At 30.2% G+C, this 23187-nt stretch overlaps 1 protein-coding gene across 3 annotated transcripts; it reads right to left on the bottom strand.

Moving 5' to 3' along the window:
• Positions 1-283: 283 nt before the first annotated feature.
• Positions 284-23187, bottom strand: LOC105192780 (pyruvate carboxylase, mitochondrial). 3 transcript variants are annotated; one of them, XM_011157014.3, is made up of 14 exons: positions 22727-23186; positions 14007-14584; positions 12343-12662; positions 11960-12110; positions 10614-10825; positions 9677-9897; positions 9260-9521; positions 8525-8843; positions 7286-7336; positions 4784-5251; positions 4038-4427; positions 3384-3819; positions 2905-3301; positions 284-2667 (listed from the first exon to the last, which is right to left on the bottom strand). In XM_011157014.3, the coding sequence occupies exons 2-14, from the start codon at positions 14137-14139 to the stop codon at positions 2419-2421; spliced, it is 3609 nt and encodes a 1202-aa protein (XP_011155316.2). In that variant the 5' UTR covers positions 14140-14584; positions 22727-23186; the 3' UTR covers positions 284-2418. The 3 variants fall into 3 exon arrangements, with proteins under 3 accessions (XP_011155316.2, XP_025990457.2, XP_011155317.2); XM_026134672.2 differs by lacking the exon at positions 22727-23186 and adding an exon at positions 22585-22693; XM_011157015.3 differs by lacking the exon at positions 7286-7336 and having other exon boundaries at positions 22727-23187.

Below are 23187 nucleotides of genomic sequence, written 5' to 3'. Positions count from 1 at the left end.
GAAATAATTGGGTTTAGAATTATAAAGATAAAAATTATGTTTTCTTGGAAAAAAATCTATATATTTTTTTGCGCTTATAATGCGCATTTTTTAGCGCTATAAAATTATTTTTTCTGCGACAATTTTACGCTTTTATAATGCGTTTTTTTAAACGAATTTTAAGCGTTATAAAACCATTTTTTCTGCGCTAATCTTTTAAAGCGCTGATTTCTTGCACCCGCAGTAACGTTTTTTAGCGCTTTTCCGGCGCTGCTGTGCTACGTGGGTTGGTTATGAAACGTACTAAATATAATAAATTTATTTCTGAGTGAAGAAACAAATTGTTACAGATTTGAAAAAGGGTAAAATATATTGATACAATAGATATGAAACAGTTCTATATTTTATATTTGCTATTTTATATCATATAATAACACAATTTTTTATTTCTTTATTTTCTAAAAAAATCACTTTTTAAAAAAATATATTATCAACATTGCATATAATTTACAATGACAAAAAATGTTGCAACATACATTTATACAATTAGAATATCCGCATCTATGGCACAATTATATACATACATATTTATCTTGTTGCACTTTTTAATATATTTCTCGATAAATGTGTTTGCGCGTTAAGGTAAAATTATAGAACGTTAATAATTTTTATGTTTACTTGTTTAAAAATATAATTTTATTTAGTTAGTGATTTATTTTCAAAACAGGTAACATTTGATCTTGAAAAGATAAAGACAAGGTTTTTCAGGAATATTCTAGCCTTTGTTCCCTGAATTATTTTTTCCTACGTATACTTGCTAAATCATTCGTGAAGGTTTAGCTCGATGTCATAATTAAATTATCAGGGTAATCGCTTATATATGCATGCTATAATTAATATAAAATTGAGACGATACTCGATCTTTTTCCTATCTTTTTTGTGTCGCTTATTATGAACATACAAGGCGAATCACATCGATGCAATCATTTTATACAAAAACAATTTGCATTTAAATATTGATATCGATGCATCGAAAATAATTTCTTGAGAACATTTTTTTAATTAATATTTTCCAAGCGCATCAACTTTGAATTAACCACAATTATTTATATTTATCTAGAACTTTACTTATATACTATTATAAAAAAAAGAATATAATGTGTATGTCTTTTACGCAATCAAATATACAAGAACGCTTACTATTTATAAAAATCTTACAAGAGTGTTTTGCTTTGGAAGTTTGCAATGGCATTATTGTCCAAATTTTGTAAATTTGTAAGTGAATTCCTTAAGACATTGTTAAAAATGTGGTAATTGATATCTCTTAGGCAGTTTCATTCAATTATATTTTACAAGATATTTTAGAAAAAAGTAAACAAACTTTAAAAGAGCATTCTATTCACTGGAAAAATAAGATGAGAAAAGTCATATAAAGTTGGAGCTGGAAACATTTTTTTCAAGTTATAAACACTTTGTTTAAGGAAAAAATTTTTAATAATTAATAATGTCACTCAGACTGTAAATCAATCACGCACAGCCTTTTGCGACAATTCTCTGACAGGCGTTACATTTATATTTTTGTGATTTATTTTTCATTTATGGAAACATCTTAAGATCCACTGATAATACTTCTATTGCTATTAAAAGCTACTACCATGGAAGTATTATCTGAAATTGTTTTATTTTGTGTGACAAAATACGAAATGGGAATTTTTGAATATTTTCGACAATAAAACGTGCGAGGCATGCATTGATGCGAAAGGAAATCATTTCCATCAATTTCTTTAATGAAACGTTCTCATTGTTGTAAATAACAAATTTGAAAAGGAAATTTATTACTTGAAAAAGAAGTGTTTCCTTTTTATATGATTTTTTTTCTTATTGTGAGCAGAATATGTTCTTAAAGTTTACCTACCTATTTCTGAAATACTTCGTTTTGATCACTTATATAATATAAACGATATATGCAAAATATTCAATTTGATTAATACTCCAGAAACAATTTGATTAATACTTCAGAATTATTTGGAGAATTTATAATTAGTTGAACATATAACTTCATTTTTTAGCTAAATATATTGTAACAGTCTGTTCAACGTAGGCAAATATCTTTAAATTTCTTTTGTAAAATGTGATCTTACATATACGCGCGATTTTAAGAAATAGAATTATTAATAACAATTAATGTAACAATTTTTTGAAAAAGTTCGTCAATGCGCAATAAAACAGGATAACGAACTTTGGTCAAGCGATTGACGATTAAATGGTTATCACTGATAATAACGTTAAAATAAGATTGAATGGAAAATCTCATTCCTGGCTTCACTCTATGAAGATTGCTAAAGATCTTGTCTTCCACGCTTTCGAAGTAAATAGCAATATATGGTGTTGCCTTTACGTGATTTGATTTTCAGAGACCATTGATCCCATCGCGAAAGTTTATTCAAATATCAGAACGAGATCCTCTCCTTCCAATCTCATGCCTAAGTTAATTTCAAGACTCTTGATTTTCCCTGCTCTAGGCGCTTGCACAACCATTTCCATCTTCATGGCAGATAGCACGACTAATGGTGCACCTTTTTCCACGGTGTCACCAACTTTTACCCTAATGTCGATCACTTCGCCAGGCATTGGCGCTCCCAGTTGATTGCTATCGCCTTTCGTTGCTTTGGGATGCACATGTAGTTCCTGCATTGAGAATAAAAAGATTTATAATATATCGCACTTTGTTTGAAATATTCATTTAATTTAAATTTAATGACAATCTTATTTTAACTTCAATTTTATTTTTTAATGGTAATCTCATTTTAATATCATTTTAGTCTAATTGTCATTTAACACTTTAATTTTATTTTAATTGTAACTTAATTGAAAAAATGTCTCAATGATATAAAATAATATTGAAAGTCTACGAATCTCGTTTACCTTGACAGCCTCTTTATCCTTGATGAACACAGATCTCAGTTGACCGTTCAACTCGAAGAACACCTCGCGTTCGCCATTTTTCGTGAGATCATCGGCAACCGCCAGAGTTTTGATACCGAGAGTTTTGCCTTTCTCAATCGTAACATCGAATACCTCGCCTACTTTAGGCCCCGTGAGGAAGATTCTGGTCTCGAATTTATCTACCGGCCCAAACTGTTCCTTGAAGCTCAAGAAGTCCTTCGTTACTTTGGGATAAAGCGCGGCCGACATGACATCCTTTTCGGTAACGTGCGGGTGAGATTCTTTTAGCTCCTTCTTCAGAGCATCGAAGTCGAGTGGTTTCAAACTCGCGCCTGGCCTACCCTGCACGCGTGGCATGTCCTTGAGAACTTTTGACCTGATCAAAATGCGAATTCAAATTAAATTCAATGAATTGGATTCCCGTGAAATTTCATTCGTCCGCACACACGAAATCTTACCTAAGAGGTTCAGGGAATCCTCCGTGGGGTTCACCTATGGCACCCTGGAGATACTCGACCACCGATTTAGGGAACGATAATTCCTCGGCCCTATTCAGAACATCTTCGGCGGTCAATTTGTTTTGAACCATAAATTGCGCTAAGTCGCCGACAACCTTGGAGCTCGGTGTGACTTTGATAATATCACCGAGCAAGAGATTGGCATGTCGATACGCCTTCTTCACGTCTTCGAAGAACTCGCCCAAACCAAGCGAGTAAGCCTGGAATTGTAGATTCGTATACTGACCACCGGGGATTTCGTTAAGGTAGACATCCGCGTTTCCGGACTTCATTGTTGTTGTGCACTCGAAGGGTGCATAAAGCGTTCTCGTTTGTTCCCAATACGCGGAATATTCGGAGACGTCAGATAGATCCAATTTTGTGTCAAGGTCCGTTCCTATCATAACATTTATTGATCATTTTTATCTGAATAAACTGATGAAAACACGTCATACCAGTAATTAAAGTAACGAGCGTAATCGAAGCTGTTTGTTGCCATTTAAATTAAAATGAGAACCATTTACAAGAATTATGCAGATACATAATATAAGATAAAATTATATGAAAAATCAATTATTAATGATCGCTCAAAATTAAAAGTTTAACAAACTTTACCCTGAAGAGAAGCAACAACAGCGCCCATAGAAGGTTGACTGGTCATGCCGGACATGCTGTCGACGGCAACGTCGACGACATCGGCACCACTTCTTGCACAGGCCAACATAGAGGCTACTCCGGCTCCAGCAGTATCGTGCGTGTGTATGTGAAGAGGTACATCCGGATGCTTCTGTCTAATCGCGTCAATCAACATTTCGGCTGCTTTCGGTTTGAGCAATCCAGCCATATCTTTGATCGCTAGGACATGTGTGCCCACTTTAACTAGCTCGTCCGCCAAATCGGTGTAATACTTTAGATTGTATTTAGTACGACTCGGATCGCTTACATCACCCGTGTAGGAAATCGCCCCTTCGACGATACCCCCGGCTTTGCCAGCAGCCTCCATACCTAAAGAGGAACTCATTTATTATAACACGCAGCAAAGAAATTTTCGTTTTTGAAAATATTCCGAATTTAATGATTTTTTATTTCGAAAAACATTTAATGTTATGTGATACTTAAAATAATATTTAATAACAATAATTGTGTTTGATAAGTAGTTATATAAAAATATTAAGAACAATCTAATCTAAGAACATAACTAATAAATTAATAAAGAATTTAACAAATTAATGAATAATTTAATTCGACGACTTTATAGATTTATTCGAATTAAAATAAATCAAAAATATATATATTTTTAAATATTTATCTTCTTAATTTTATTACAATGAAATTATATAGTTAAATTGCTTCAAACTCACCGACAATAAGATTTGGTAGGTAATTGAGCGAATCGAATACTCTGAAGACGTCCATGCCAGTTTTCACAGCCAGTTCGCAGAATTTGAAGACGACGTTGTCGGGGTAGTTCGTGTACCCGACAGCGTTAGCGCCTCTCAGCAGCATTTGGAATGGAATATTAGGGATGGCCTTGCGCATATCTTCTAGTCGTTCCCAAGGGCATTCATGGAGGAACCTCAAGGCCACATCGAAGGTCGCACCGCCCCAGTTCTCCAGCGAGTAGAGATTACTGAATTTGTGAGCGACGAATGGGGAGATCATCAGTAAATCGTGCGATCGTACACGAGTTGCTAGAAGGGACTGATGGGCATCACGGAAAGTAGTATCCATTAAAAGGAGGCCCTTGTGCTGTCTAATAGCCTTGGCGAAAGCTTCCGGACCTTGCTCTTTATAAATGTGTCGGAATCCTTTTGGAGGATCCGGAATTCCTGAAAAGGAGCGCAGAAGAGGATTAGATGCTTTTCCGAAAAGAAATTAATGAATTGTTATTTGATACGTGCTGTTGTTAGTAGGCGTGAAAAATGTTTATGAAAAGCGGTGGATTATAGATATTTATGATAAAACATAAGAATAAAAAAATGCAGTCATTTATAAAATAAATGTCTTTATACAGTCGTAAATTTAATATCGAGTTTTATTAATATTGGATATTTATATATAAATATTTTAAATACTTTTTTCTTTTTGATTTTTTTAAATCACTTTAATTTAAAATTAAATTATTTAGTTTTTATTAAATTATTTATTAATTCATTAAATTCTTGATTAATTTATTGGTTATGTTGATTAGCATTAATATTTTTATATAACTACTTATAAAACACAATTATTGTTAATAAATATTATTTTAAGTATTACATAATATTATTAAATATTTTTTTCTTTTAACATTTTTTTATTCGAACAATACTTAAAAATTTAAAGTAAAAAGATATTTTAAAGCATATAACAAGCATTTATAAATTAATATATTGTTATTAATTAAGTAATAAATAAATATTTCAATATTATGCAGCAATATTTATGTTATTGTTAATGGTATTATTATAACAATTTAGTCCATTGTATATTGTATACAATAGATATTAAATTAATTGTACGCTTAAATTTAGAAAAACAAGTGAATTAAATTCCAATAAACAAATGTCTGCCAATCTGAAAAAATAATAGTAAATTTAAAAATTTTGTTGATATTAATTGTACCCTCAAATAAAAAAATATGAATTAAATTCCAATAAATAAATGTCTGCCAATCTGAAAAAAATAATTAATTTAAAACAATTTTGTTTATATATACAAAGTGTCCAAATTTTTTTTAATATAAGAATTTTAAGCTAGCCATTCATAAAACTACATTTAGACAGTCGCACGAATAATAATATTAGTGATTGCATGATATCAAAAAAGATGATTATCTAAACATTAATAATGTAATAAATAACTAGCTTTAAGTTCTTATGTTTCAAAAACTATTGCTTGAAATAAAAAGAATTCTGCTCTTTTAGGTTTTTTGCGTACACTTATCAATTGTATTCTAATTTTATGTATATAATAATAGATAATAATAGAAATATTAAAAAGTAAATAGTTTTAGATCTTCAAATCTTCACAGAAAACAGTTTTAGTATTTTAAAGATCTTCTACTGGTCTTCTACTCTGTTGCTGTTCATTATTAGAGCTGTCGAAGCTGATAAATATGTCATTAATATCCTTAGAAGGTATTTGTATATCCTCAACGAGATATCTGGCATATTCTATGAATTAAATGTGAACACAGCAATCTATAGTACAAGTATCAGTTTTTACATGTGCAATAATATTAAAAAAAAATTATGTATACATATATATAAATTAAAAAAAAATAAGAATACAAAATATAAAAAATATGTTCAATGGAAAAAATATGATACAAAATATGCTTAAAGAAACAATTAAAAACATCATTTGTTTGTAATCGTCACGAGTTGTCCTAGCCGCAAAAATAAATGTTGTGAGAAAAAAATAAAAGAAAGTATTTTTTTTAAATTGCAAATAAAAGAACATCAGTTGATTGAAAGGATCTTGAAAATATAAGTAGAAAAATTAATATATTTCCCATACTACATTTATAAGGTAACTGATCTGCAGTTGTAGCAATTGACGCTTATGCAATTTTAATTTACTTTTTGTGTTCGATAATTTATCGTTCTACTGACTTATCTTTGTACGCAAGAGATCCAAATCTGTATATAAAATGAACGAGATTCTTTATAAATAATTACTTATTTTACTTTATTTTTCGAGAATTTGTTGCTATAGTATTTTGATTAGCGAATTTTGAAACATCCTGTATATTATACACAAAACTTTGTTATACTGTACCGGTGTTCAGTTTTTAGCTTCTCAATCTGCACAATACTAAATCTTAAAATATTATAAATAAAGAAAAGGCATTATGTATGTATATAACAGTGTAATCATACCTGGCGCGTCAGGATCATTGGTCTCTTCTGCAGCTGCAAGCTTAGCAAAGTCTAAAAAAATTGCCAAACAAAAAAATAAAAGCATGCGATAAAGAGTGAAGTGTGTACAAGTGGGAAATTAATATTTAACGATGTCGCTATATAAAAATATGATGAGTCTAAGGGAGAAAAGAACATTTTCGGGATTTCTCTTGATTTACTAGATTTATCCCATTCATGTAAACATATAGCATGTACCAATGATATTTTAAATTTAAAAGGGTTTCTTTTTGATTATGTATATGAAATATTAAATTACTGAAGAGTAATATCAATTGATAACGAAAAACAGCATGCCCTATTATTATTTGTTATTAAAATTATGACACAATAAGTAGAGACATATGAAGATGCTTCGTGAGCCCATTTACGAATTTTCATAGTGTGCAGTGTGCTCAATGTAGCGTGGTGCAGTAATTAAACTTTAGAATTTAGCCACAAGAACACATCAAAAAGAAAAAAAAATAAAGATTTTTGGAACGGTTAAACCGAGTGTATTCCTAAAAACCCAGCAGAAAAGCGGAAACGGTTTGTTACTTGTAAGCAAAAAGGATGTTTACTATTTTTTTTTATAAATATCATATTTTAATGTTATCACATAACCTTACGATTCAATGTTACTGCTTGCTTTCATTAAAAAACATTAATGATTAATAATGATTAAAATTTAATAAAAAGTAATTCTTTAGTATGTAAATTTGGGTATTTATAAATTTGTAATGAAATAAAACGAAGAAATCCTATATCAGAATGAATAAAAATTAATACATATAAAATATTTAAAAATTAATTTTTAGTCCTTTGTTAATAGTCCTTAAAAATAAAAATAAAAATGTTTTAATTTTAATAATTCATAAACATTCAGGATTAATTTGCAGCAGTCTTCTTGTAAACGTTAATCTAATCAGAGAATTAGTAGACATCCTGTTCACAAAAAGAAATAAAGAAAGAGAAAAAAATACGATCCCTGTTTAGCTGACCCACGCATAAAAGCACATCCTCCGTACGCCTCTGCTCTAATTATGGTTGAAATAATTTTACCACCTAAATGTTCACCTAACGTGGACATTTTTTTAATTTAATAGCTAATGTCAAAATTTAATAGGATTGGAAGTTGATTATCGAAATTTTCTAGTGTAATTTAAGGGGTACGTCACCCCTGATTATTGTTGTCACACTTGTTGGTAATCGATCATGTACCTAGAGCAATCTGCGGAATATGTGGTTTGATGTCCGCCGGCTTCAGCTGAGTAGCCAATGGCGTGCTCGGGCCGTTCACAAGGACGGTACCGATGTAATTGAGTAATTTTTGTGCGCGATTCTGGGTTGGCTGTAACTGAAAGAGCTGAGGATTTTCGTCGATGAAATATGTGTCGACGATACCGTTTAGGAACTTTTGATTTTCCAAGACATTTAAAAGGAAAGGTATATTCGTCTTTACTCCGCGCACGCGGAATTCGCGAAGGGCTCGATTCATCTTGGCACAGGATGATTGAAGATCGCCGGCGTGGGCGATTACCTGAAGAAATAGAAAATATTATTTGTATACTTCAAATATGTAGATAATAAGATTAATAATGTATATATTTGAAGATAAATATGTGATCAAGATCTTTTTACAATTGGGATCGTCATTCCTATGTCGGAATGATTTTCTTCAAAATAATGGAAATTGATTGAATTATTATATTAGCAAAATTGAAAATATTATTAAAATAAAAACTAAATATTTAATATGATTAATTGTCATAATCAGTTTAATTTTTTTTGGGGGGAGAAAAGTGTAACAATACCATTTTTCCTTTAACGTAATAAAATTACGAAAAAAACATTGTTATGTCATTCATGTTATAAATTACATATTATTTTTAAAAATTTAATATATTTAATGATGTACAGCGCGCGCGATGATACTTTCTACTTCATATTGCTTACCTTAACAAGAAGTGAGTCATAATACGGCGAGATTATAGCACCGGCGAATGCAGAGGCTCCGTCCAATCGGATGCCCATACCTTCGCCAGAACGGAAAACTTCAATTCTCCCGGTGTCCGGTTGAAAGTTCTTAGCCGGGTCTTCCGTGGTTACTCGGCATTGAATTGCAAATCCTTGAGGTATAATTTTTTCTTGCGTCATACCTAGTTCTGGAAGTGTTATACCCTCGGCGATTCGGATTTGAGATTGCACGAGATCAATTCTAAAAAGAACGAAAGTGATAAAGTGATATAATAATTGACGCTTGTATAAACGATATATTGATGTTATAATTATATTCAATCATTAAAAAATAGTAGAAGAGAGAAATGGCAAAGAAATATTTAAAAAAATATTTTTTTTATAATATTTCATTACCCGGTTATTTCTTCGGTTACTGTGTGTTCCACTTGTAATCTGGCGTTGACTTCAATGAAGTAGAAATTTCCAGATTCATCGACCAAAAATTCTACGGTACCGGCATTCGAATAACCAACGTGTTTTGCTAATTTGACAGCGTAGTCAGTCATTTTCTCGCGAACCTTGGGCGATAATGCTGGAGCTGGCGCTATTGCTGGAGCTGGCGCTATCTCGACAACCTGTTAAAAGTTTTATAAACTGTTTAGATTAATACTAAGTTTTAAGGGAATTTCTTAAGGTTGATGCCATATAATATAAAAATGATAAGGGTAACGACGAGACCGTTTGGACCGCATGTCGAACTATTATTAATTCGAGAATTATTATGCAAACTTGTAGAGTATAATCATAAATCATGTGTGATTGCGTCATTGTCCTTGTTTTGGACAAGACGAACGAACACGGTGAATGTACTTGCCTTTCGTATTTAAACCTTGGGAAATCCTTGAGAAAAAAACTCTACAAATTCTAATTCGTTCACATTAAAGAAAATTGCCCACTCAAAACTCTTACATCATATTAGCGCTTACAGCAGTAATTATATATAAATATTTCTATCCTGTGTTTTGCATGTATGCACTTTACACGGCATCAATGTATCTTTTGCATTGAGTCTCTCTAAGAATTTTATATCAGTTCTCTTCGCATAAAAAAAAACAAATGGTATCTTTTTTAAAACCATTATTTATGCTATCAAATTATTTACAATTTTTAGAAATGAATTACGAATTTCTAAAGACATAATGTTTCTTAAAATAGAAATAAAAATCCATTTGATTTATAAGAGAATAATAATCTCTGCTGAAAATATTATATTTCTATAATCAATATTCGAGTCATGATGTTTTAAACTGATTGTTACTTGTACTAAATTAAAATTAACCGGAGCACTGACCTTTTGGTGACGACGCTGTACAGAACAGTCGCGTTCAAATAAATGCACGACATTGCCAGCATGATCCCCAAGTAATTGGACTTCGATATGACGTGGTCTCTCAATAAATTTCTCGATGAACATTGCGCCGTTTCCAAAAGCAGCCGCTGCTTCGGAAGATGCACGATCGAACATCTCGCGGACCTCCTCCATTTGCCTCACGACTCTCATACCTACACGACGACGAAATTTTTTAATAATTTCACATTTTGATACATATATTCTATAATAATTTAAAAAAACATTGATAAAATATATATTCTATAAAATTTCAAACCATTCCTTAAATTTTGAATTTATAAGATCGAAATTTTTGTCCATCTTTAACATTATATGTGTTTTACTATTTTAATGCTAATTCGCATTATGTAATTATTATTTCAAAATCATTAATAAATTTAGTTTGTAAGTGTCCTCATTTTTCTTTTGTTAAAAAGTATAATAAGTGTATAATTAGCTCTACAGTACTGATTTGATGGATAGTACAGAGAAAACATTTATATGAGCAAAAAGAAAAATTAGAACATATTTATTATTCAATAAAATAATGAATAAAGCTTTGATATTATACATTTGAGTTAATAAAAATATGTCACTCTAACAAAAGAAAAAAGATATTAATTATATTGAAAAGACAAAGCAATTCTAAATTATTATTAGCAACATAGTATTGTAATTTCTAAAGCCTTTTTACGTGTTTTACACAATGTACTTAAATACCCATTAAATCATTAAGTTATCCATTAGTCATTTGTGTAGTAGGTATGCCAGTCGTTTCGCGATATTATCGCCGAGTAACTTGCCGTAAATGTAGTTTGTGTGCAGGTAATTTTCGCATTGTTTGATAACGAATAGACGCGCTTCCTATAGGTACAGGTAGAACGTTATTCAGCAGAAAAAACATTCTTATCATGTGATTTATACAATGATTGTTACAATCTCTAATGATTGTAGCCGATTGTGTATGTTGTTTTACAGTAAATTGACTTTCATTTTTCACAGGAATTTTAGCTTATACGCACGTGTATATAGTAGTGTAAAACTTTTTCATGTAAATCCAATAACGACATAATGTTGAATTATTTTTATTATAAATTTATTGCTTCTGATCTAAGGTTTAAAGTTAATACTCAAGTCTTTAAGTAGTTTTGCAGCGTTGTAAATATTTTTTTTTACTACAGTTTGGGTAAACTACTTTAAAAACGTCAGTCGGCTAGATTTTCATTCTTTTAGAGCGAGATTCCTCTCCAAACAATTTAGAGAGTAAAATAATATGATTGTTAGTTCTTGATGTTTCGGACATATACCTCGTCCTCCACCACCGTACGCCGCTTTGAAGATAACCGGAAGACCATGCTTCATACAGAACTCCATTGCCTCGTCAGAACTTGTTACTGGTCCATCTGTTCCCGGAACGATAGGCACGCCAGCTTGAATCGCGGCTTGTCTAGCTGCGACCTATTAATTAAATCACATTATATTTTGTGCCTTGACTTCAGAACTTTTCGAGAACTCTTGAACAATTAAAATTGAGAGATTTTCAGCAGGACGTTGAGTCTCAAATCGATGTTTTATCGTGCAAAGAAAATCCAAGGAAAAGCAATTTGAAATATTCACTTTTGTCGAGGTTTATGATTTAATATGTCATTTAATGTAATGCATGTTAAACATTCTGTCAATAATATTTCACCTTGTCTCCCATTTGTTGAACGACTTTAGGACTAGGTCCGATGAATCTGATGCCAGCATTAGTAATCGCTTGAGCAAAGTCTGCTCTCTCGGAAAGGAATCCGTAACCAGGATGAATAGCGTCGACATTGTTTTCTTTGGCTACTTGGATAATTTCAGGAATATTCAGATAAGCCTGAACGGGTGGTAATCCTTTGCCTACTAAATAACCCTCATCTGCTTTCTGACGATGCATCTGCATTTTATCCTGCTCCGAATAAATTGCCACGGAGCGAATGCCGAGTTCCGTGCAAGCACGAAACACACGAATGGCAATTTCTCCTGAAATGTTACGTCTGCGTATTAAGATTTTCTACAAAATCATAAAAAATTGACACAAAGTCGAACATTATATGCTTTATTTAATTTTATATTTGGTCTTATATTAATTCTATCTTAATTCGAAGCTGTGTAATATAATTGACGTTGAAAATTAAGGAAATTAAAAAAAAGCGATGCTTCTTTAATTAAATTTTCACTAAAGAAAATTAATTTCAATTTGATTAACTTATTATCAAAAATTTTATATGGACGTTAATATCAAAAAAATTTTTGAAACGTGTGCCATTTTTTCATTAGTCTCGCAACATTTTAAAAATAATGAAGCGAATTGAAAATATGCGAGTCTTATAATTCATTGAGATGTATTACGGCTTGAGTAAATTATGGTACGCGGTTTAATTAAACAGAGTGCCCAAGATGTATTCGGTTCCATATCAGGAACAATGCTGTTTCACATATTGATTAATTGCACAACCTTACCCTATACAAATCAACAAGTCATTGATAACATTCATTAACTTATCAATTGCTTTTCAGCAATGTCGAAATGTTGTATTCAGTGAAAGTAATGGTGATTGCTTCCAATGAAAGTGGCAATTATTTGAAATGTGTACTAACTCTTTTCTACTATTATTTAATGTTATAATTCTATAATTTTCTAATGTGTAATAATGTTACACGTAAAATAGCACAATATATTATGGAGGAATACAGTAAAGCAAAACTATACTTATAATTTATTAAAATAGCAATCTATTAAAATAGTGATAAAATATTCATAATCGCAAACTGTTATCAACCAACGAGTATTAGTGAGTTATCAAAACTAGATTTGTAATGCACGTGATGTACTGTTGTCTTATCAGTTGTCTACTCAAGATATTTTTTCTTTTAATCGCTGACTTTTATGGTCCGTTTAAAAAAGCTACTATACAAATAATCTTAATTGCGACACAATGACATAGGATATTTGGAGAGGTCAAGGTACGCTTTGCGAAGAGATCATATATGGAATATTTGTCTAGTGAAAAGAAACAGTTATTTTGTTATCTTTTCTTTGTATTATGTTAAATGTGTAGTAAAAATATTGAAATATTTTTATCTTTCTCTTTAATTTAATTTAAAAGATTCTCTTGTTTAATACAATAATAATGATAATATTTTTTGTAATATATAATGCTAATATATGTTTTCAATGTGTAGAAATGAATGATAAGAAGGAAAGTTTACTATAGTTGAACAAATTTAGTAAAAATGACTTTTTTTTATTTTACCGATTTTAAAAAAAAATTTTGTGTCTATAACGTAAGTTTACTGAAAATTAATAACAATTAGTTCACTCACCTCGATTGGCGACGAGGACACTTCTGATTGGTCTGTACTCTACATTCGTACCGAAGCATCTCGTAGCAATTTTCCATATTTGCAATACCGTTTTATGCTTGTTTAGCGCTCGATGAGCACGCATGGAATGCATTTTGTCTGCTTTTACGTATCTCTGTTCAGATTTTCAGGATCACGATATAATCACTTTTTCGTTACTTTTATTCAAAATACGTATAAAAAACTAAACAAACTTCTATACTTTATCTTCGCATGGATTATTTCCTTACTGTTTAGGTAGATTTCAATATTTTGCGATTAATGCTTAAATTATAAATTTCTACTTTTTTCTTCCACTGTCTCACAATCAGTCTTCTCTCTCTCTTTCTCTCTTCGTTCGAATTCGAACTCCAAATGTTCTTCGTGTAATTACGATAATGATATCTTCGAGAGTTATCGTTAGACGCAGTTTTCAGTTTCTCTAAACACTCGTTTTTTGCGACTTGATAATTCTTATCGTATAAATATCCCTTTTCTTGTTTGTTTCCTTTTCTAGTGTGTTGACCTAAACACTTCCGTCGATATTCCGGCAATTATTTCTGAAAACAGATAAAGTACGTATCGTTCTCTTTAAATGTTCCTTTCTTTTTACTTATTTTACGTATTTTGAAACAAATGTTTTTTGCATACAGGGGATAACAAATTTTTTTTGTTTTTATACATTAAGATATATATTGTTATGACTAAAATGAATATTTGGACTTGTTTTAATACTTTATTTTATATGATTAATGCGAAAACGATAATAGATAACAAATGACGTACTATGCACCAAATTACTGTTTTTGTAACAAGAGGTATCTGTATTTTTGTTATTCCACATATTGAAATATCAAGGTAAATTTTTTGCTACCAAAAAAACGATAGATAGAACTAATAAATGATCAAGTATGGGAAAGATCGAATTGTATCGTAACACTTGTTGAAGTTTATCCGCAAATTGGCTCATTGACGCATCTGTGGCTGACATTGAGCGTAATGCTGCATCACTGCGTAAGCTGCGAGCGCATCTGAATTAGAGCATTAGAATAGTATTCAACTTGCTACGCATATAAGCCACATCATATAACCTTTGTTGACTCCTTCTTTTGGCGTGCGAGCCAACTGTTGGAGTCACGTGCAATATTTGCATTACTTATTTGTGAAAATGTGCAGCATTGAGGTATTCTCGCGGAAATGTCAGACTTTGTGACAAGCAAATAATTATAATGATTACTGAGCACCGATTGAATCAATATCATAAATTATTATTACGCGCATTAAGGAATAATAAAAATTAATTGGTATAATTTTTTATACCTTTATCGTTCATACGTTTCACAAAAGTTTAACGAAATAACTTTTGCGTAAGAAGAAATCAAAAGAAATTATTTAAAAAAGATTATACTAATATAAACGTAAATATGTGATTTTCTTATACAGGGTGATTATTAATGAATGTCCGCACTTTTTACCATAGGAGCACGCATTTATAATTTCTAATATAATAATATGATGTATCCGTCGGTAAATCATGCTCCTATGGTAAAAAGTGGGAACATTCATTAATAATCACCCTGTATATCAAGATATACTTGGATAACACTATACTGACGATGTTTGTGTGCATTCTGTAGAAGCATGATCAATGGTCAACGACCACTCAATAAGTCATCACTTTAATACTGGTAAATAACCCAATAACATTTATGTCATTTCAGTTTAAATTTCTTTTTAAAAAAATATTAGTGAAAATATTTTTATGAGTCTCTATCATTACATACGTTTTATATCTAGTTATATAAAAATGCATCTTAATACATATGTTAATATCAGGAAAAGATTGCAATGCAATAAATTGATCAATTAGATCGCGAAAGTACGATGAACATTGCTATTTTTATCATACTTTTATATTCTATTTGATCAATTGATCGCATTGTGATCTTTTACTGACATTAATGTATGCGTTAAAATGTGTTTTACATTACTGGATATAAAACACATGTGTAGTGATTGAGACTCATAAAAATATTCTTTATTAATATTTTTATGAATCTTAATCATGTTTGGTTAATTTACAATTTTTGATTTATATTGGTTCTCATTTATGTTATCGTTTACATATCATTTGGATAGAGGATATATCTATAAAAAATTGATAAGTAAATATATGCACCGAGAGATTTGTTCACATACGATGCTACGTAAAATAAACTCTGACGTAACTAGAAGTCAGCGCAAGGTGAAAAATTGTCTCATGAATAAACTCTATCATTTACTAAACGCCACGATAGTAGAAATGCAAAAGAACAGAGTGATTTAAGATTGAGTTAATCTTAAATCACTCGATCTTTAACATGCAGCAAATTGATAATTTTAGAATTATATTAAAAGAACTATTTAGATCGAAATATTCTTCAGCATTTCTGATGAAACGTAAGTTTGTAATTAATAGATTTTTTATTAATATTTTTAGCACAATAAGTTTTTAATAAGAACATGTGTTCACTTAGGTGTTCTTATTAAAAATATGTTTACTTAATCAAATATTCAATTTTTTATAAAATCTTATTATTCTTGCTATTTAAAGCAACAGTAATATTTTATGCTAGTTCATCAATCACATATATTTTAAATGTTAGTTAAATATTTCTCAAGATATTGAATATATTGAATGTAAATTCATAGCAGGTTTTTTGTATGCATGATAAACGTATGCACATATCGACATAATCTGTTATGAAACCGTGAGAAAATGAGATTTATTTTCTTCTCTTCAGACACATTGGTGATTCACGTCGTCTCTCTAGTCTGTTATACGTATGACATATACGATAACAGAATATGCTTGTAACACCAGGAATTGCCAGAAAATGATTTGTCACGCTGATAAGACGTACCTTTGCATATCAATCAACGGAATGCATTCATAAATATCATTCATAATTACGAATCGTAAGAACAAAGGTCGATCGAATCTACGCGCAGTTAATGAAAATTATTGCGAGATATTATCTGTCCTGAACGGAAGAGATTCTCGAGTTGATTAGGAATAGAATTTTGTCTTCGTGACATACCGGGAATTCCGACCCGAATTGTTATAAGTATTATGTAATGGCGTGACCAAGTTGACGCAATGTAAACGTATATTTTAGTAATACGGTATACAATATTTCAACAATACATTAAAGAGATCACGATGTGCAATGAATTCTCTTGAATTACACGATGATAAATTAAATAAATTCAAATCGGTAACAAAGTTATGATAGAATATTATTATTTTATCATACACTTTGCTTTATTGAATAACGCCTCATTTTATATATACATATATTTTAGATTCTCATTCTGGTGCAAAACATATTTGTTTGGAAAATAAAATGATATAAATTATTCATAAATGACATTGCAAAAATTAATACGCACTAATTATGCAAATCTGAAAGTATCTAAATATGTAACGGATACATTTTTTAAATATAGAACTGGACTTTGTATTTACGACATGTTTCTTTTTTGCTAAGTTCAAACTTTCGAAATTTCATCGAGTAGACCGTTCGGTCTTTTAACCGAGGAACCGCGTCTGCAGATTTTCGCAAGAACTTTGTCCCGAATACAATCTTGAGCGACCTCGAAATCTTCGATTGGCGTAAATGAATTATTCGATTTGACTCGTCGGTTACAAAATCGAGACGTCCAAGCATTTAATCGCATGAACTATTCACCTTTCGTGCGCACACACGACGTTGTCTCGAGATTTTACTTTTTTTTTAACATATGTGATATAAAAAGCACTTGACGCGATTTTTTTCGAAAACGTGACTGATATCCGCATGCAGACTTGATGGATTTACATACGTCGTTACAAAAAAATCGTGATTATAATTATTGATCTAGCGATAAATGGAATTTAGATAAAGGAAGATAAAACAAAATCGATCAACGTACGTATACGTGAAGAGACAGTCAAAATATTCAATATCTAATCTTTAATACTAATAATAATAATAGTTATGTCTATTGAAAAAAAAGAAGGTGTAATAAAGTTGAAAATAGAATAAAAATTAAAATTGTTCTCAAAAGTTTTTAAAAGATTTAAATTTTAAATATCTAGGTAATATCTAAATAAAGTAATATTCTTTAAGGTAATGTGTTTCTATTTGTTAATCTTTTTAACTTGGATTGTAACATTAAATATTATTAATATTTTGAAACAAATATATGGTGCGTTTTGCTTCATCACTATCAGTACAGTCGGCTGACAAATAGAATCTTCTTATAGGCAACAATTGACATAAATCATATTTCACCACATCCGTAGTGTAATGATTGTTGTGGTCATGATTCGCATGAAGATGACCTTGTAAGCCAATTAACGTCTGTTTTGTATATCAAATAATTTTGAATGCTGGGAACAAATTAAAAAATATATATCTTACATCGCTTATTACTGGTTATCATTCAAATTCTGCAATCAGCGTATAATTAAATTGGTATGTAAAAAAATTAATTGCTGTATATCACAAATCATAATGAGGCTTCATTGCTGATATTTGCTGTCCATATATATCTGCAATATAATTATAGGATAGCAATTCAATCAGAGGATAACGAATGATAGCTGGCTTCATTTTCACCAATCAACTTTTTAAGGTTTGAGTACGAGGCTATAATTGAGTGGAGTTTCTATGTGTGCCAACTGTCGTCAATCTCGTGCATCTTATTGACGTGCATCTTATTGAGTCATACATATAAAAATCAGATAAGAAAAAACATCCGATACTTTCATTCTTATCGATCGATTTTATCAGGATTTCATTATTGCGGTACAAGTTTAAATCTCAAAATTTAAATTTAAAAAAAAAACCAGTTTATACCGTTTAGATTTTAGATAATTAAATGATTAAATGACTAAATTAGATGATGAGTCAGTGATTAATTTATTGAAACGAAACGAATAACCGAATTTGTTAATTATGTGTTACTGCATTAATGGAGACATTTAATTGTTAGTAGGATACGTAAATCCTCATGACACTGTAGAATACTTTTGATCCGCATCAATTCGTAGCATCGTGCTTTCAGAAACAGTTGATCTACTACTTATATACATGGAGTTTAGCATGACAAGTTTGATATTTTTATATAGTTGCTTATAATGATGAATAAATTATATGCAATTAATATGTAGCAAGATGAATAAAATGCAAATTTGCAGAACGAATACTACAATAACTGTATGATAACTGTTTTAAATTTTATTCATTAAATTCAGCGATATGATTTGAAATTAAAAATTAATATAATCACAATTGCATTTTTGATTGATTGTGTTATGTTTTCACAGAACACGATTATGAATTATAAATTATAATACATAATGAAATAAGAACACATGTCAGAAATGAATAGAAGTAATTTTTTCTACGAATTGGAATTCACAAGAGAGAAATATTACGATCAATATAATTATAATGGCTGAAAAAAGAACAAATAAAAATAGAATACGCTACAGAAAGGACCGGAGTTCATTGGCATCATTTCTTGGCAACTCTTAGAAGAACGATTATAACAAGACTGGGTCAATATGTATGTTAGAGCTGTATTGATTCTACACAATGAGGACCTCGCCCACGCAGAATCTGTCGAAAAAACTGATTTATCATCTTCAGCTAAATGTACTTATAAATAGGATTATTCGGAAAAAATATTATTATTGGTACATATCGAGTACCAAAGATCTGCTATTTTTTTTTTCTTAAATAATAAGTACAATTAAAAAATATATTAATGAATACGATGAATAAAAGATGATTTACGAATAATATAAAGTAACGAAAAAAAATAACGAAAAGAAGAAAGAATCGTGAGAGAAGAAACAAAAGAATATTAAACGATTCGCAACATGCAACGTGAGACACACGTGCTGTCTGCAGTTTCACGATACATCAGTCGCGCGTATACGATTGACCATCAAAATACATTGAAATGAAGGTTGTCTCGTCGATGAATAATCTGCCGCGATTATCTAATTCATTCATCATAATTATTATAAAAACGGAAGATACTGATTATTTTATATGATGTTTAGTCTAGCTATATCTACGTGTTTTATATTTCTTATACGTGATTTGCGAACAAATTATTAACTGTAATCTAGAATTGATCAAATCTGTTTAAAAAAAAAAGGTTAAAATATTATGAAATTATAATTAACGTTATAACATTTTAACGTTAATCATAAAAAATTATAATTAAAAATTAATCTATGAAAGAGCGTCGAATTTTTCTATTATCATTATATTAAATTTTCTTTGAAGTCAACATTTGTATTCAAATTTAATATCAAATGCTGTAATTTGATTCTCGATTTTATTTGAATCACAAGTCAGGTATACATATTTAGCGTCAGAGACGTGAGTAAACGTATTTATACCACAGTAAATGTATTCTGTGGTTGTAACGTAATTTTATTGTAAAAAAGAAATGCATTTTGTTGCTGTTACTCGTTATTAATATTAAAAAAATAACACGTTATACAAAGAATAGAGACTCGATACTTTTTCGTTACTTTTTTATAATGGTAAAATAAAACATTAAATTTTAAAGTTATATTATTTGAAAATTAATATTGAAACTTTAATATTTATATTTTTTAGTACACTTATATCTATAGAAATTTAGATTGCAAATTACAAGCATGCACATTTTATCGATAATTTCATTAAGTATTGTTTTTAAACATTATTTGTTATTAACCCATTCTAATATTCATTGAAAATGTGCAATTCACATTCATGTATACTATGGATTTTCAGTGTATCAATATTAATAATAACGGCAATGTAGATTATTGCAATGTAATTTAAAATATAAAGTATAAAAAATATTTTTCAATATTTAATTTAATTTAAATATAAAATATAAAAATAAATAAAATTTACAATTGCATTTGTCGCGTACAACCATAGATCTAGAACATTGATTGTATTTATCCACTGAATAATTGTGCAAATCTATTGAAAATACACAGAAAAAAATTAATATCAAATCAACAATTTATTATTTCAAATAAAAACAAGAATATAAAATTTTTTTGGCAGAATGTATAATCTTAAACATACATAATTTGTTTACAAAATGTTTTTATGTTAGCAAATTATGTCTGTTTAAAATTATACATTCTGCCAAAAAAATTTTATATTCTTGTTTTTATTTGAAATAATAAATTGTTGGTTTGATACTAATTTTTTTATGTGACCACAAATATAATAACAAATAAAGTAACGATAAAAGTAAATTTGTTACTGTAAAAATATAATGACGTTATCATTACAGACAAAATATAAATAACGATTATTGTTGAAAAACAAGTAACGATAATAATAACGATGTTACAAATATTATTTCCCTATCATCAAGAAATTATTATATTTAGAGATTCAGAGGTTTAGAGCCTCATTCTAAATAAATCTATAGGTTGCACAAAACCGGTTTAGAGGAAAATAATGGGGATTATTACCGCTGCTTTCGTCACTTTACAAATTTTTACAAAGTATTATGTCAGTAAAAGACTTTTTCTTCGATTTCTATCGTAAACGCTAAAGCTACTGTGTGTGTGTGGATAGAAACAGGTTATGCAAATTATTCGTCTAACAATAAAATATGTATAATCGAATAGTTTGTTTTCTTTTTTCAGTGTTTATATCCTTCAAGGATGATAACAGAAATGTTATCATCGTTGAAGGATACAAACATTTGAATTTCTGTCTTTCCTGATTTTCGTTTTTAATTGATAAGAACGTCATTTCTTCGATACTTGTTTGATATCAAAGAGCGCGACCTTTGACCCTACATTAACACTCTATGACTGCAAAGATTTACTGTTACCCATTAATATGCATCTGCTTTTACGACTTTGTTCGAATTGTTAACACTTGCGCAAATAGATAAGTGACATAAGTCCTCAGTAACGTAATGCTCAAGAGATTTCTATCGTGGAGAGAACTGTTTGCTGTACTGTAATATATTCGATGTTCTTAAATTAAAGTTTCTACATCGATCATATTTACTGTTTGCGCAGACGTAAAATATTATTTTAAACGTTATGCGACCTTCAAAATTAGAATAAACTTTACAAAAGAAAAGAAATAAAGAGAATCAGATTAACCTTTAATTTATATAGAATTTATAACAGTTTTTATTTAGATAAAATATTAATTCTTTATCAGAATTTTTTTTCTTAATATTTAAATGTTCTTATCGATTCAATGAAATATTAAATGTATACTAAAATATATTGTTTATATTTAGTCTTATTCTAAATGGTAATTACAATTACTAATCTTTAATTACTGAAAATGCTATAACAGAAATTATGTAAGAGAATTTAAAATTGAATAGGTTCGTCATCTTCATTATGCGTTCTTTATCGACGTGCCTCGGCGAGGTATTCACAATATTTGCGTGTCGGAAAATTGATTTGAAAAATTAATTTTCCTGTTTCTCTCATTGCGAAACCGTCACACTTTTACACGTATATTACGACACACACCGTTCACCACTCGGCACACTTCGGACCTTCGAGTGAGGTTGCACTCCAGTTTCGGCGAACGCGACTAGGCATCAACAACGTACCAGTCGAATTGAACGTACAGCCAGTGCCGTTGACTTTAGTCAACAATTCGTGTACTTACTGTGTCACTCGCCGGGAACGAGGTATAAGCCCAGACTCCGTCCGGCTGAAGCCTAAGCCGCACTGAACGTTCGCTCTGGCACACGCGCTCGACGCCTACAGAAATAGAGGCAGTCGAACCTGCGCCTTGCGCAGTGTCAGAATCTCTGTTTAACTGGATGGTTGAGTGTGCTGCTGCCATCTTCTGGTGGAAATGCCTGTCAAAACTTTTCTCATTGTTTTTTTTTTTAACATTTTAATTAGTAGTTTGCGTATTAGATATTCGTTTTTTCTTGCGTTTCTCGTTCTTTGACTTTAAAATGAAGCAAACACACGTTTGCACTTAGGGAAAAAAAGATTTTAAGTCGAAGGTATAACCAGAAGGTGGTTTCTGCTATAGCTTCATTGGAAAGTAAGGAGAAGAGATTATTAAATTGTCATCATTAAAAGATCGTTGCAATGTTTCGCTTTTTCGAATGTCTT

Source organism: Solenopsis invicta, chromosome 9 (assembly GCF_016802725.1).
Source record: "Solenopsis invicta isolate M01_SB chromosome 9, UNIL_Sinv_3.0, whole genome shotgun sequence".
Classification (NCBI taxonomy): Eukaryota; Metazoa; Arthropoda; class Insecta; order Hymenoptera; family Formicidae; genus Solenopsis; species Solenopsis invicta.
Note: the sequence above shows the minus strand (reverse complement) of the source record. Positions and strands in the feature narration are given on the sequence as shown.